Raw genomic sequence first — 17,361 nt, 5'->3', positions numbered from 1 at the left:
GTCTCCCTCTTGTAGTTAATCTCATTTTTTTATAATAATGTTGGTTTAAAAACTTATTTTTAGATATAACTTCACTTGGAGAATACTATAAACGTTGATCTGTTTATTCCTTATGTGGATTTCCATCTTACATTTTTTTTTATACAACTTAAAACGCCAAACAAGCTGACGGCCCACCTGATGGAAAGTGTTAACCGTCGCCTATAGACATGAGCAGTACCATGGACATAACAGAGTATAATGTTTCAATATAAGCCGTCAGCTTGATTGCCATTCTAAATTGTATAAAAAATAGGTAGAGATTCAGATCTCTACCTATTTTTTATACAACTTTAAATATCAGCTAATGTTCAGACATTAGCTGATATTTAAAGTCCCTTGGGATTAAAGGCAATATTGTGTGGTCTTGGCAAAAGGCAGAACGTAGATGATAATAAGTCTTATAATTTCGTTTGTAACTTTTGATTATGCAATCTATAGCCAATTTTTAAAAGATTTTTGAAAAGAGAGTAAGTAAAGAGGATTTATCTTACTTTTTGATTTCTTCCACTAAACTGTTTTGTTCAGGTTTTAAGGTTTTGTAGAAATAATATCACAAATGGTGGAACTCTTATCGCCAATCGTTAAACCAATGTAAGTTTCAATGACGGAATTAGTTAATACTATTATAACTTAAGTATTTTGTATTTACCTTCTCATTTACTGGAGCTGGTTTGAATCCCTTATGACAATCGCATCTATAAGAGCCAATGGTGTTCACACAATCGGCATTCTTGGAGCATATAGGCTGAAAATATAAGTTCCTTAAGCCTCCTATTTTGGTTAGAAGTGTGTGAAGAGGAAGCAAATTCTTGGGTACAGACATACAAAAATGGTAATATTGGAGGGGAACTATGAGTACCATAGAGCATTTTATAAAGCCAATGGTGTCAATCTTTACATTCACACATCAATTAGGTGCATCGTCAATTTATTTTTCAATTTTCAATCAAATTTGTATAATAATCAACTTACCATACTACCAGCCAGTTGGCATTCATCGACGTCTTCACACTCGTGGTCTCCCACGAGCTTGTGTCCCAGAGGACAGCTGCAGGTATACCCACCAGGTAAGTTGGTGCAAAGTTGGAGCGGACCACATTTGGCTTCGCCCGTCACACATTCGTTTATATCTGCAAACATATCATAATTGGTCATCATAAGCTTCTCTATATGTGTAACTGGAACCTGAAAAGAAATATTTCTAATATGACCTTAATTAACTTCATACATAGTATAAAACAAAATCACTTCCCGTTTGTTTCCCACTATGTATGCTTATATCTCTAAAACTACGCAAAGGATTTTGATACGGTTTTTTAAATAGATAGAATTATTCAAAAGGAAGGTTTATATGTATAATACATGCATAATACAGTAGAGAAACACTGACTATTTTAGAGGTTTCTAATATGATGTGATGTAATTTACCGTGTGAAGCCGGGGTGGGTCGCTAGTTTTTTATAACGCAGTTAAGGACACTAAGTAGTCGTATGTTAGTAAGAGATTAAAAAGGTGTTAAATATTATTTTAAAAAAATCACATATTTGAAGCATTAGTGAATACACATACTGGATCAAAAGACAAGCCAAATAAAGAAGTGATAACACAATTTTAACCACATAATATTATTAAAATTAATCAAAAATAAGAATGACTAATTCTATTATACCACAACAATACTATTCTTGAAATGTTTATGTAAGTAGTAAAAAAAAAAAATGTAAATATAAAAAAGTAAAATATAGATTCGAGTATACCATAGACCAGTGATTCTCAACCTTTTTTTTGTTGCGGCACATATTTAACGATTTCAAAATTTGGCGGCACACAAAGTAAAAGATAAAAATTATTTACTCACTACAACACACTGCATAAATAGTTTATGACAAAAATTTGAAATATTTGCAAAATTTGGCGGCACACTTTTAAAATTTGGCGGCACACAAAAGTGCCGCGGCACAGTGGTTGAGAATCACTGCCATAGACCATTCGATTACCAAGACCATGAACTCTAGAGCACAAGTAAAATTTTGAGATACAGTCTTGCATTTGATTGCTGTATCCAAAACTTCTCATGAAAAACAATGCAAGTTACCCCCCTATCAAGTCATATCGATTCTTCTCTTGGTGAAATGTGTGAACTAAATTCGGTAACAAACTATATAAGCATTGTACGAACAGTAACGATGGTAACAGAAATTAAATACCTTCACAAGTATTATCAATGCCAAGTTTATATCCCCAAGGACACTTTATGACGGTCCCTCGGTCTTCAACCTTGGTAATTTCCGGTTCCACATATTTATAACCTCTTGAGCCATGGCTGATTGATTCTTCAGGTTCAGGAGGTGCATATTCTGTAATGAATATATGAATAACTAGAAAATACTGTAAGCGTTATTCAAAATTATTGAAAGTAGCACCAGTAACTAAAAAAAAGAGGAAGAAGAGTTGGAACGAACATGTTATAGAAAAATATAAAAGAATTAATTCAAATAATAATTAGTTTGAAGAATCAGTGAAAAAAAATTTTTTATACAACTTAGAATGGCAAACAAGCTGACGGCCCACCTGATGGAAAGTGGTAACCGTCGCCTATAAACGTGAGCAGTACCATGGACATAACAGAGTATACTGTTTCGTCCACGATACCCCCCATGCGTTGCCATTCCTGAGGACTCAGGTGTTATTCCTCTGTACCCTGTAAAATCACGCCATATCCCACCCTTCAAACCGAAACACAGCCATGCAAACACAACTGCTTCACGGTAGAAACACGAATAGGACAGAAGTGCCTAAGCAAACGACTTTTATACAAAGTCTCCCTCTGGTAAAGGATAATAATATAAAAAGGAAGAAGAAGACTGAAAAAAGTGGATAGACTATGTGGATTTGTGTGTGGTATTGATTTACACTACTCGTAATTAAGTGCAAGTGAAAGATGATAGGTTACAAAAAATTGGGCCATTTCGCCCATCATGATGAGTTCGCCAAGAATTAAGCACGATGTTTTCCAGGAGAGATTACAGAAAAGGTCGACCTGACAGCATATATTGTTACCAATGGATTTAAATAAATGTAATGATGTCAAGGTAATGGGTTACCATATTCTTAAAAGTTTTCTCATTTATGTAGACCAGTGGTCCGACTTGACTACACCCAAGATCAACTGTTTACTAACAAAACCTTGTGCGATCTACCAGTTAATCACTTCTTGAAATCTCAAATGAAACAACATAGTTCAGTACACCATTATGTAGGTATTGCAGTATTGTTTATTTTATTAAGAGGGAAAACATAAAATTGAAAATTATTCTTAATATCTAACTACTTATTTATATTAGTGTAAGCATTGCATCTGAACAATTTCCGCTAGATTAGTAAAATAATATATTTTTGCCTTGCCACGATCGACTGGACTAATAGTCCCAGTTGGCCACCCCTGATGTAGACATGACTTACCAGGTTCATTACCATATCCAGGCGGAAACTGATCAGGGTTCCGTATTTGGACACAACGGTGCCTCACATCATCGAGCTTCCAATTTGGCGGGCACTCACAACGGTAACCACCGTCTGTGTTCACGCAGACCTCAACACTAGCACAGTTCGCTTGGCCATTTGTACATTCGTCGATATCTGTGCAAAGATTTAGAAAAACTGTTTAAGAAAGTTAGTTTAGTTTAAGTAAGTTTGTTTAAGAACTAAAGCTTTGCCATCCTTACTGGGTGCAATCAAAATTATTACTATCCTTTGAAGGATATATTTTGCCTACTGGCAATTTTACTAAATTAAACATTTTTTTCCAAAGAAACAAGCGAGAAACGATTCCAGAAAACCTTTGCTTTATTGTTTTAAACATCTTCAGAAACAAATATCTAAATCATGTAAGATTCTGTTTTACAAAAAAAAAACCGCCTTCAATCGGCTTTCTTTCAAATCAAGAGGAAGACTACGAGTCTTCCTCTTCGTTAGTGACAAAAACATGGCAGGCGAAAAGAAAGACTACGTAGCCCAGCCAATTATAAGTGACTAATCACGACTAAGGATCTCACATGGTCTCGAAATTAGTCGAGCTTTCTCGACTAAAATATATGTAAGTTAAACCGGTAATTATTCCAATATAAAATATAATGTACTCGTATGCTTACAAAACTTTTAACAAAAAAAAAAGAAGGATGGATATAAGGACAGAATTTCAATTTGATTAAAAACCGTCTTAGAACATACCTTCACATCGGCCCGTTTTTACGTCGTGATGGTATCCGGCATCGCACAGGTTACGTGGCCTAAACGGTCTCACTGACGGCGGCCGGTAGTCAGGATATCCCCAGAAGTAGTGGCGAACTGGGAGTGAAATCATACAAGACCTGATTTTTTATAATGACCACACCATCTTAAGCAAATGCAGGAACAATATGGCCCACGAATACGATCGACCGATTTTATAATTATGATACAATTTTTTGGCCGAGTGGTTTCGGTATAGAAAAGGCTACCCCTTCCTATTCCGTGAATGTCGTAAGAGCCGACTAAGAGAGGTGAGGGATGGGAAGCAAAGACTAGTGTCAGCATCAGCTAACTGCGGTTGCCAATTCGCCTGCCAAGCGTGGGAACCACTGGCAAATCCACCAAGGGAGAGGTTTATATTCACCAATGGACAGATAAAGGCTGATATGATGATTTCTAAGGTACTGATAATAACAGTCAACTTTATGGAACACCTGGTGGAAAATGATAACTGATTGTTACTTCGTCATTATTTCAGGCAATATCCGTCCACTGCTGAGCATAGGCTTCTACCATGCTTGCCATAAGGAACGGTCCTGAGGCACCTGCATCCACCGACTCCCTGCAATGCATTTGAGGTCGTCACTCCATCTAATGGGGTATAGTCCTACACTGCGCTTTTTTTCTCAATCAGTTGACGGTTCTTCAAGATTGTATGTGACCGGCCTATTGCCACTTCAGCTTGCTTATCCTTCGGGCTATGTCGGTTACTTTGGTTCATTTATGGATATCTTCGTTTATGATTCTATCACGCAAAGAAACTCCAAGCATAGCCCTCTCCATAGCCTGCTGATTAATTTGAAGCTTTTACATACGCGCCATCGTGTAGGACCATGTTTCGATTCTATAAGTCATCACTGGCAACACTTTTGTTACTTAGCACATCACGTTAAGTTAAATATCACCTTATTTGTAAATTCTTATTACTTACTACTATAAACTACATCAAAAACATTTTATTTTTTTGTAGTGTTAAAATGATTTTTTTTAGATAAATAAATTAAAAAAAAATAATTTTCTATATAAAAATAAATATAATATATATATATATATATATATATATATATATATATATATATATATATATATATATATATATATATATATATATATATATATTTGGAAGCTACATTACAAGTGAGTAACGTGGGTCGTTCATTACTTATTTTATAATTGTATCTTTATTCTAATATAAATCGACCCATGCGAAGCCTGGGCGAATCGCTAGTAAATAACATAATATACAAACTCACCTGGCTCTGTAGTGGATGAAACAGTTGTAGGTGGTACAGTACTAGTCGTTGTCGGTATAATGTCGCACGCCCCTGTGGTCAAGTCTCTGCGGAAGCCTGCCGCACAATCACACAGATATCCTCCCATGGTGTTCCTACAGGATTCCGTTAAGCCAGAACAACTGTGACGATTTGTAGCGCATTCGTCAATATCTGAAATTTAATGTCGTTTTATTGAGGACGTGAGTAGTTCAGAACATCTCACTAAAATAATTATAATAGGGATATTGGAATGATTTCTAGAAACCTTCTCAGACTATTTAGTGGTGTTGATACATCCCCAGAAAGTAGTTATTTTTATTTTACATGAGTATTTCTTCAAAAAATAGTAAATAAAAATGTACATAAATGTGTAAATAGACCACCGAAATGCAACTTTTGAGCAATATGGCGTCAGTGACGTCACATGAAAGTAAACAATCATCTACTGTTTTCTAAGAAAGAAAATGTACAAATAGTATGTTGTACCAGCTGCGCACAAATACTGCATAAAGACATCGGAAAACTATTCGTCAGTGTGCCGAAAAAGTCCATAATACGCAAAAAGTGGTTGTAACTGAATTACTATTCGAATCAAATGATTCGGATTCAAATAATTACTAATTATTCGAATAATCATTTGATTATTCGAATAATTATTCGAATTCGTGCACCGTTACCAAGAACGTAAACGAAAATCAATGAAAGACATGTTGTTTACTTCCATGTTATGTAAAATATACATTCCGGATCATTTTCGATTGCGTAGCACCAGATAAAAATATGATAATTTTTTGAAGGTTTTATGCATAATTATTAATATATTTTTTGCCAGATTAATGCATACCGCTTTTAAAGCCCTAGATTATACGAATGGAATTAAATAAAGTTTTATTTATTATATTGCCAAAAAAACTATGAATACTATTCTCTAGAGACCAATAGAGAATGATATAGAATATCACGATAACTCTTGCTCTTGGACTCTGTGAATTAGTCACTTTTTTTTTTATACAACTTAGAATGGCAAACAAGCTGACGGCCCACCTGATGTAAAGTGGTAACCGTCGCCTATAGACATGAGCAGTCTCATGGACATAACAGAGTATACTGTTTCGCCCATGATACCCCCATGCGTTACCATTCCTAAGGACTCAGATGTTATTCCTCTGTACCCAGTAAATTCACGCCATATCCCACCCTTCAGACCGAAACACAGCCATGCAAACACAACTGCTTCACGGTTGAAACACGAATGAGACAGAGGTATCCAAGCAATCGACTTTTGTACAAAGTCTCCCTCTGGTAAATCTAATCTAAAACTCATTAATTTTATTAGCTACATTTTCGATATATCTTTGTTATAAATGCTTTGTACTTTTAAGATCTTCCATTGTATTGTAAACCACTGTGAAAGGCAAAATAAATATTTTTCTAATCTTATCAATTGTCAATTTGATCATAGTGTATTTGGTTGAGACTCAAATAATATTGAGAACAGAATTTCTTCATTACCATTGTCTGAATTAACATTGTCAGTAAGCTATTTAAACCGAACCATTTTACTCCAAGTACCACAATTCTTTTAATCTAACTTATTGAAATAACCAGTACATCAAAATTTATTTCTAAGTATTCAGAAATTGCTTTTTTTAATCGACTTTAAAAAGAAGTAGATTCTTAATTCGGTTATATTTTTTATTTTTTACTTCATAACTCCGTTAATTATGAAGCGATTTGGAATTTTTTTTATCTGAAAAAATATACGAGTACTTACAGGATTGGAACATAGACATTTTATCAAAATCAGTTAAGTAGTTTAATTTTAATGTCAAAATCGATTTTTTGTGGAACACAATTTTAATACTGCTCATAATGATCCATTATTTTTTCCACCATGGAAGAATATTTATCGATTCAAACAAAGAATTTGTTCAATTGTAATTTATCACTTACCGAAACAAGCACCATATTCGTCCATTTCAAAACCAGCTTGACAACTGGCTGGTTTCTCGTTAATTACTGTCCATTTATTCTTGGGTACATTATTTGTATCAACAATCACCGCTCCATCATCAGTTCTCTCACCATTTACTGTCGCTGTATCTTTTCCAACAACAACATTAACTATTTTTGGACTTGGCATTGACGATGATTCTGTCGATGGACTATATGTTGTTTCAGGTTGTCGTGTTGTTTCTGGCTGTTGTGTTGTTTCCGGTTGAACCGATTCATTTATACTTGACTCTGGTTGTTGGGGTTGGTAAGGTTGAACTGGTATTGGTGGTTCAGTGGGCGCTGGCTCTTGACTTGACTGTACTGGTTTTGGTTCTTCCCAACTGGTTTGTTCAGGAATCTGTGGCTTTGGTTCATAATAGCTGATAGTTTCAGTTGACGACGGTTCAAATGCTTTGGGTTGACTTTCTGAACTTGGTGGGGGTTCACTGACTGTAGGCGACGGTGGATAAGTTGGCTGTATTTGAGGAGGTATAATTTCATTGGTGCTATCATCTGGCTTCTCTGATACAGGTTTAGGTTGCTCTGGTGGTGGGGTATTTTCAATAGGTTTAGGAGGCGGACTTTGGGAAGTGGAAGCTTCAGTAGTTGTAGTGACAGGTGCTTCCGATTTGTTTTCTACTTTAGTTTCTGTATTAGTATCCGATGAATGTGGTTTTGTCTCATTGTCTTCATCAACTATTTCTCTGAAAATCAAACAATAGGCTTCAGTTTTCAATTATTGTATGTCAGCATTTATGTAGATATAAAAAAAGAAGTGAATCAATTTTTATATGAGATATTGTTAACTATTTGAATAGTTAAAAGAACAAATACATAAATCAGTCGTTGCCAAAAAATTGTTATATGCATATTCACCTAAGTTTTTAAACAAAAAATTGTAAATTGTCAAATGAGGACCTCGTAGTATTTTAGAAACTGCATTGCACTTAATTATTATTATTATGATCATCACATCAGCCGTTAACTGTCTACTGCTAAATATAGGCCTCCCTATAAAGAGGGATTTAGTTGCTACGCTTGACAGACGGGTTAGCAACCGCAGTTAGGCTTTGAAGATGTTTCATGATGAATGATGAAGAACTTTCGACCGTTTAGTTCCCATAGTCACTTCTTACGATAGGAATTATGTGAATATTGGATTAAAATAAAAAAAAAAAACATGAATTAATAAAAAAATTTGATGCTGTTTTAACAGTGATACTGTTGCCCATTCCTCGACCAATAAGTTCCCTTACTCCATCCTTTACTTCGTCCTCACCTCTTACAACATACAACTATACCTATGATGAATACACTTAATTTTTTTAACAGGAAATTTCGCCATTTATTTGGCCACAATAGAAATTAATTTTGTGCCCTTAAGGGCAAGGCAATAATTTGAGTTGAGTTGGCTATTTTAATGACAAATAAGTATACAGCTCGTCTGATTGTAAACGGCGTTACCGTGACTTATGAAAGCCTGTAACACCAAGGATGTGACGCGCGCATCGTCATATATGTATCTATCACTTTATAGCAAAAAAATACACTAAAATAATTTCTATAGATTAATCTATAGATAAGCCTGTGGGAAAAAAACCGCTAAAAATATGAAGATTTAATTAGGTAATCTTAATACTCACTCTGATTCGTCATAATAATATTCATATTCCGGTGATAAAGTCGTAGATGTGGTCGTAGTACGCTTACGAACACATCGAAACGATCCCGGTATGTTCACGCAGCTGTACTGCGGTCCTGCGCGGGCGCAGTTGTGCGTGCCGAGAGAACACTCGTCGATATCTTGTGAATTACAAAAAATATAATTTTAATCAGTATTCATTTACTCCAAGTGTTTTTTGCCGTATAAAAAAAAATATAATAAATAAAAATAAAACAATCTATTCATCTCATCTCTTTTTTTACACCATAAAGGTAGCAAACGAGTCGTTTGATGGTAAAAGGTCATTGCAACCGATGGACACCTATAACACTCCCTTAATATACCTTTGTGCCCTTTGTGCCCTACACATTTGCCCTTCATACGCTTTCTGTTTTTACCTAATGATTAGCAGGTAGAGAATGCCATATGGCATTAAGCTCGCCACTTGTACAAAGTTTTATTGTACAATAAAGAATGAATAAATAAATTCCAGTGACGTTACCAAAATTGAGTCGTACCTTCGCAAACTCCTGTGGCATGTTGAAGGATGTACCCGGTGCCGCAGGAGAGGTACCTGACGCAGATGAACGATCCGACCGTGTTATCGCACCGTTGCGAGTCCGACAGGCAGTCGTGTTGATCAGTAGCACATTCATTCACGTCTACAAACAAATTATCACTAACTTCATTTCTTGCAGCTTTGTCTGTACAAATCAGTATTCTGAGTGATAATTTAGGATATAACCTATATCTTAAATGATCACTTACAATAATAATAAATAGATTTATTTTCTCTTCACAATTCATCACAGTGAAATACAATGAGACATGCTTATATTAAAGTAATCAAATTGTAAATAAAATTGTGAGAGACTGGTGCCTGAGATAGGTATAAGAATACCTGTATTACGGGTCATCAGGGCCTCACTCCGCAGGGTTACTTACTAAGTGCTTGTAATATAATAAGTGAATTCAATGTAATAAATATAATTTATAGGAAGAGATAATTAATTATAATTCAATCTGGGAGTTGTGTGTGTGTGCGTGTGTGTGCGTGCGTGTGTGCGCGTGCGTGTGTGTGAGCGCGCGCGCTATTATATGTATTAAGTTAGTAGGTGTAAAAATAGTGATTAGTGTAAAAACGAGTATATACAGCTTAGGCATCTCTATCCCATTCGTGTTTCTACCGTAAAGCAGTTGTGTTTGCATGGCTGTGCTTTGGGTTGAAGGGTGGGATATGACAGTGAATTTACAGGGTACAGAGTTATAACACTTGCGTCCTCAGAAATAGCAACGCATGTGGAGTATCATGGGCGAAACAGTATACTCTGTTATGTACATGGCACTGCTCATGTCTATAGGCGACGGTTACCACTTTCCATCAGGTGGGCTGTCAGCTTGTTTGCCATTTTAAGTTGCATAAAAAAATAGGTGTTGGCGTTTGAAGGGTTCTGCCAATAGTTACCACGCTTGGCAGGTAGGTTGGTAACAGCAAGTAGTCTCTGATGTAGTTTTCAGAAGGACGTTGATTCCGATCCCTCGATTAAGTTCCCTCTTACGACATACACGAGAAAGGAATGTGTGGCCAATCCTATGTCGGGACCACATGACACATTTTAAATATCATGCGTGAAAAATTTGAAATTATTATATGGATTATTATACCATATAAAATCGTTATCTCTGGGTAAGGAGACTCTCGTGTACAATGAAGGCAGCCTAAAACTCTTAATACTAGAATACACCCCCCATATAACTGGTAGTAGATGTAAATAATATGATCTCACCAACACAAGCTCCGGTGATGATGTCCAGCTCGAAGCCAAGTTTGCAGTGGCATTCGTGGCTGCCGTTGGTATTCAAACAGTTCTGATGCTGGTCGCAAAGATGGGTGCCCTCCAAGCACTCATCGATGTCTGAAAGTAAAAAAACATATATAAGTTACTGCTGCCCATCCCTTGCCATCCCTTAGCCGCCTTTTACGGCACGCACAGGAAAAGTGTGGTCTATTCTATACGGGGACCATACTGTCACATCGCATCCTTTAAATCACATTGAAACACGAGAGAAAAATAGGGGAACAATATTACCAGACAAGAGCTGGAATAGTTTTGTTATACCAATTTATTTTTGATGACTATGTTACTCCGAAATCTGACTTTATAAATAGGCAACAAGATAATGCTGTGTTTCAGTTCAAAGAAAGAGAGAAAAAGAAATTACTGGGCATTGTAACTTAAGATCCTGCAAAGGTCTGCAACGCGCTGAGTCATGTGTCCTATGTTGCAAACATCTATCAAAGTTTATAGAAACTTACACTAGATATTTCTATTTCCAAAGTAAACAAGGTTAAATGAGATTGTAAATGTGGACCAAAGTATGTCAACAGTGTAATAAGCTGTCAATTTTTAAAAACAATTTAACACTTTTCGAAGTTTCTGAATTGAATTCTGAAATTCTGTAAAAAGTAAAACTTTAATCAGAGTTGTTGTATCAGCCGTTAATTGTCCACTGCTAAACACAGCTTCCCCATAAAGAGAGGTTTGCCAATAGTTGCCACGCTTGGCAGGCGGGTTGGTAACTGCAGTTTGGCTTTTGGTGAGGTTCTAAGAGGGATGCTGTTGCCCATCCCTTCACTATGAGCTCCCTTAGTCGCCTTTTACGATACCCACGGCAATGGAAGGGGTGGAAGAGCTATATGAATCATGGAGTATATTGCATTTAATGTACTAGTAAAAACCTTGCACTTATTTCATTTCTTGTTTTGAAAATTTTCAAATACTTTTGTGCCATCAAATCCAAATTTTCAGTAACAGCTTAATTAAAATATTATAGCAAGATCAACATTTCAGTTCGCTAACAGAGAATATTTTTAATAATAAGTCACAAACATAGAAAATTGTTTTTGAAAATTGACAAATAATTGCAAGATTGCCACAATTCGGTTGGCTAAATATATGAACGCTTCTAATGGTTTTTCTATTTTAATATCAAATTTATTATTATTGTTACTCACCTTCGCAATATGTTGAACCAGGTTTATGCCTCATACCATCTGGGCAAGAATTCTGCAATCTGTCAAATATAATGCACAAATTGTTATTATTATTATTATTTCAGCCATTAACTGTCCACTGCTGGACATAAGCCTTCGCCATAAAGGCAGTTTTGCCAGTAATTGCCCCACCTGGCAGGCGGGTCTGCAACCGCAGTTAGGCTTTTAAAGATGTTTTAAGAGGGACGTGGCTGGTCATCCTTCACCTCCTCCCTTCCGCCATCCTTCCATAGTCGCCTATTACGACACCTACGGAAAAGGAAGCGGTGGCCCATTCTATGCCGGGATTACGCGGCAAGTCCATAAGTATATACTTTAGTGATTCTATAATTTTCTAACTCGGGAAATTGGGCAAGTCATGTTATACTAGTAACTTCTACTACTTTATATGTTTATATAAATTATCTATGTAATCTTATGGTGAATAAGTAAGAATACAAAATATATAAAAAAATCATCTCTAAAATTATATAAGAGCCTAAAACTTTAAGCCCTATGTCCCAATTTCCTCTATAGGAATAGACTCCTGAACAATAATGGGCTTTTAGAATTTCCATGTGGTATTTGTCGTGGATGCAAGTGGCTCAAGACCATTCCTTATGGTAGTCTATGGGGGAGGTTTATGTCCAGCAGTGAACGGATAATGGTTGAAATGGTGATGATAAATTTGTTTTGGTAAAACAGTTTACCTGCTCGGATCTATCTTAGGTTTACAGTCATATTGGCCAAGCTGATTCACACATATTTGATCAGGCCTGCAAATTTCTGTGCTTTCTTCGCATTCGTCAATATCTGTAAAAATATTATAATTATTATTTGAAGTTCTATATTCTTTCATACTGCTTCTTTTATAAAAGATAATAGAATCATAGAACCTTTTGTCCAAAAAATTACGTTGTTTGGTTAAACTTCTATAGTATTTTTTGATTTTTTTTTATACAGCTTAGAATGGCAAACAAGCTGACGGCCCACCTGAAAGTGGTAACCGTCGCCTATAGACATGAGCAGTACCATGGACATAACAGAGTATACTGTTTCGCCCATGATACTCCCCATGCGTTGCCATTACTGAGGACTCAGGTGTTATTCCTCTGTGCCCAGTAAATTCACGCCATATCCCATCCTTCAAACCGAAACACAGCCATGTAAACACAACTGCTTTACGCTTGAAACACGAATGAGACAGAGGTACCCAAGCAATCAACTTTTGTACAAAGTTTCCCTCTGGTGAGAGAAATTTAGATATAGAAAGATTCTTAGAAAGGTTAACAAACTGGCGATCTATCTGATGAAAAGTGGTAACCGTCGTCTATAGACATTAACAGTACCATGGCCACCACAGAAAGCAATATGATGCCCATGGCAGGTACTCCCCATGAGTTACTACTCCTGAGGACTATGATTTTATAGCTCCGTACATTGTAATTTACTATTCTTTATTCATAAGTATTTACCAGAACTCTTCAGAGACAATTTTGGTTAACAACTCACACGCATTATGCCTGATACAGCAAACGTTCATTACAAGGTTCTGGTAATCATTAATAACTAAGGTCAGCAGTGTACTATTTTTATACAAGTAATCTATAATGATAGGGGGAAAGGGATTGTTAGTAATGGAGACTAAGAATCCCATTGCTAGCAATATACCCAACCAGGTCGACCTCCTCGCGGTTCCCCCTGGAAACTATCATGGTTAATTCCTGATGAATTCATCATGATGGGCCAACTGATCTGTTTTCATCCTCATCTATCACCCTTCACTGGTGCTCCGCCAGCGTATCCCGTTAGCGCAGGCGGGGTTACCATACCATTTTCACCCATCAAAAAGAATCTATAATGATAACCAAAGCTGAAACCAGTAACTTGTTCGGTTTTTGTAGGATTTGAGAAATTCTAGTATATTTTTAGATATATTTACAGAGTCTAGAACTCTAGACCATCATTGAAATTCGACGTCATGTTTATATCCTTTCAGACTAAGACTTCAAAGATAAGTCTGTAAAGAAACTTAAACTCTTTTTACTTCTCTTATTTGGGCAAAACAGTATTGTTATATTACATCCCGGGTACTGATTATGTCTGTAGGCAACGGTAACCACTTTCCATCAGTTGGGCCGTCAGCTTGTTTGCCCTTCTAAGTTGCATAAAAACTTTTTATCCTTCTATTGAGGTTACATTGGTGTTGTGTTGTGTGTTGATAGAATATCAGTTTATATGTCATTTCATATCCCATAAAAAGTCCTAACAGTAAAATATTTCTGCAGACTGTCAAAGGATTAAAAAATTATGTAATTTAATGTTACCTTCACATTTACTGCTCCTGGTGTTTATTTTGAATCCAGGTGGACAATGTTTGGAGCCCTTATCTTGACAATGGAAGGAGCCGCGTGTGTTGATGCAGAATTGAGAAATTGGATTGCAGTCGTCCTTGCGCATGATGCATTCGTCGACGTCTTTAAAAATATAATTATTAATTAATTTACGTAGAACAATACAGTGTTTAAAAATAGTAAAGGTGAAGAGAAAGAGAAGAATTAAATAAACCAAAGAAAGAAAAAGGGACGTTAAATAAAAATAGTAAAGAACTGTCATTACAGTTGAATTTTAAAATATAGTTACCTATATAAAGTAACGTAACCGATTTGGATATTAAAATAACTTGTGATGTATATCCACACTACATGATATAGATGGACTGTGTGAAAGATGATATGGCCAGAATGATAGTTAATGCGGAAATGAAATGGGAATAGAGAAGAATGGAAGAGAAAAACATATTACGCCGACCACAAATAATAATTGGGATAAGAGTATGAAGATGGTGATATAGTTAAATCAGATCAGAATCGGTAAAGGGCAACATTATCACATATAACTAATAACACAATTTGTACAAAATATGTTTTAAGTTAGCATATAATCTACTCATGTATCAAATTTCTTTCAAAGTAGTTTTTATGTGAAAGAGTAACAAACTTCCCTTTATCCAAACATTTAAAAACTTCTACATTTACAATAGTAATAGGATTAGTTACGATTTATTTATTTATAGGATCACCAACATAAGATATAGCGAAACATTTCAATACAATACAATACACTGGTAGATTAGATCTTACTGTTCTCACATTTATAGGCAACCACAGCATGCCTTATGTTTGATAAACATTAAAATAGATTATAAAATAAACTGTTATGGTGAATATCATAGTACCTTCGCATTCTTCATTGAATCCAGCTTTGAAACCCGGCGGGCACCTGTCTTCGGCCGGTGGTCTTACGGTGCTTGCCAAGTTGTTAGGATCACCAGTGACACCCCCACACTTGTAAGCACCGATTGTGTTCTCACATAAGTACGAAGGGCATGGTGGATGTAATAGTATACATTCATTGATGTCTGTGGAAGAGATGGAGAGAAAGAAAGGAAACGTATTGGCAACATACGAAATAAATAAACCGACAAACATTTAGCTTTTTTTTTTTATGCAAATCGGATTGGCAAGTAAGTCGCTGACCTGCCCGATGGAAACTTTATATATACTCTTTATTGCACTTGGACAAAAGATACAGTTTAACAACTTGTTAGCAAAAGAGGGTTCATCTCTGAAAGAGATCTCTTCCAGCCAACCCAGTGCAGTTAGAGAGAAAATAATTAATTGGCGAGTAATTTAGTGCAGGAAAGGTACAAAGGCAGGTAGGTAGGTAAAAATAATGTAAATAAAACAAACGTATACAAATTGTAAATAAATAAATGAGTAACTAACTAAATAAATATAGCGTTCTTCAAACTTCAAATAAATTTGGAATAAGACATCCTGGAGACTCATACTTCGGAATGAAGTCTTATTTTCATATTTTTTTTTATGCAACAATGGACATACGGCCCACCTGATGGAAAGAGGTAGCGGTCTCGCGAACGAAGTTGCGGGCCATTAAAATTAGTATATTCAAACCGAAACACAGCCATAAACAATACGGTTGAAACACGAATGGAACAGAGGTGGACAGAGGTTATCCAAGCAATCGACTTTTGTACAAAGTGTCATAACAATATTGATGTCAGAGGATTCTATAATATCTATAGGTGACGGTTACCACTTTCCATCAGGTGGATCACCAACTTGTTTGCCATTCTACGTTGCATGAACTTACAAAGTGTACTAAGAACTTACCATCGCACACGTTGTTAATAATATTCCTCGAGAAGCCAGGAGGGCATTGTCCTTTCTCCATATTGTTCCTCTTACTCGGTATACACTTGTAGGAACCCTGTACATTATGGCACTCGGTGCCGGGTAGACAAACTGGAGGGTTCAGTACACATTCGTCGATATCTGAAAATTTGATTGAAGAAACTGACATATTTAAGAAGAATATAGGGCAACTAAAGACATTGCTAGTTGAAATGAGAAAGAATATGACGACGATCGTTGCTGTCCCATTATCTACATTAATATTATGAAGAGGAAAGATTTGTATTTTTGTGTGTATGTATATTTGTAATGTAACTCAAAAACTACTTTGCCGATTTCAATGATTCTCTCACCATTAGAAAGCTACATTCACCTTGAGTAACATAGGAAATATCTATCTTTTTTTATTGTTTTTAAAATGTTGTAAAAATGTCCACCCGTGAAGGCAAATAAATACGAGTAAATGTATCTATCGGGAGACTGTTATTTTTTAAAATTCAAAAGTCGAGTTGCTTTTTTTATTGTTAGGAAGGCAAACGAGACGGAGACTGTACAAAAGTCGATTGCTTGGGTACCTCTGTCCCATTCGTGTTTCTACCATAAAGCAGTTGTGTTTGCATGGCTGTGTTTTGGTTTGAAGGGTGGGATATGGCAGTAAATTTACAGGGTACAGAGGAATAACACCTGAGTCCTCAGGAATGGCAACGCATGGGGGGTATCATGGGCGAAACAGAATACTCTATGTCCATGGTACTGCTCACCCTTCCAACCGAAACACAGCCATGCAAATACAACTGCTTTACGGTTGAAACATGAATGGGACAGAGGTACCCAAGCAAACGACTT

At 36.0% G+C, this 17,361-nt stretch overlaps 1 protein-coding gene across 1 annotated transcript in view; it reads right to left on the bottom strand.

Moving 5' to 3' along the window:
- LOC113513674 (fibrillin-1-like) overlaps nt 1-17,361 on the bottom strand; it is a 39,709-nt gene that overhangs the window by 6,442 nt on the left and 15,906 nt on the right. The window contains exons 8-22 of the mRNA XM_052897011.1: nt 16,495-16,656; nt 15,537-15,719; nt 14,626-14,775; nt 13,009-13,111; nt 12,281-12,339; nt 11,052-11,180; nt 9,783-9,926; nt 9,245-9,404; nt 7,560-8,305; nt 5,586-5,777; nt 4,273-4,389; nt 3,505-3,681; nt 2,250-2,399; nt 1,015-1,172; nt 692-787 (exon numbers count right to left, since the gene is read on the bottom strand). Of these exons, the coding sequence (XP_052752971.1) occupies nt 692-787; nt 1,015-1,172; nt 2,250-2,399; nt 3,505-3,681; nt 4,273-4,389; nt 5,586-5,777; nt 7,560-8,305; nt 9,245-9,404; nt 9,783-9,926; nt 11,052-11,180; nt 12,281-12,339; nt 13,009-13,111; nt 14,626-14,775; nt 15,537-15,719; nt 16,495-16,656 (2,726 nt within the window). The remainder of the gene's footprint in view (nt 1-691; nt 788-1,014; nt 1,173-2,249; nt 2,400-3,504; nt 3,682-4,272; nt 4,390-5,585; nt 5,778-7,559; nt 8,306-9,244; nt 9,405-9,782; nt 9,927-11,051; nt 11,181-12,280; nt 12,340-13,008; nt 13,112-14,625; nt 14,776-15,536; nt 15,720-16,494; nt 16,657-17,361) is intronic.

Source organism: Galleria mellonella, unplaced genomic scaffold, assembly GCF_026898425.1.
Source record: "Galleria mellonella isolate WM207_F2 unplaced genomic scaffold, CSIRO_AGI_GalMel_v1 utg352, whole genome shotgun sequence".
Lineage (NCBI taxonomy): Eukaryota > Metazoa > Arthropoda > Insecta > Lepidoptera > Pyralidae > Galleria > Galleria mellonella.
This window is presented reverse-complemented; position numbering and strand designations above follow the sequence as displayed.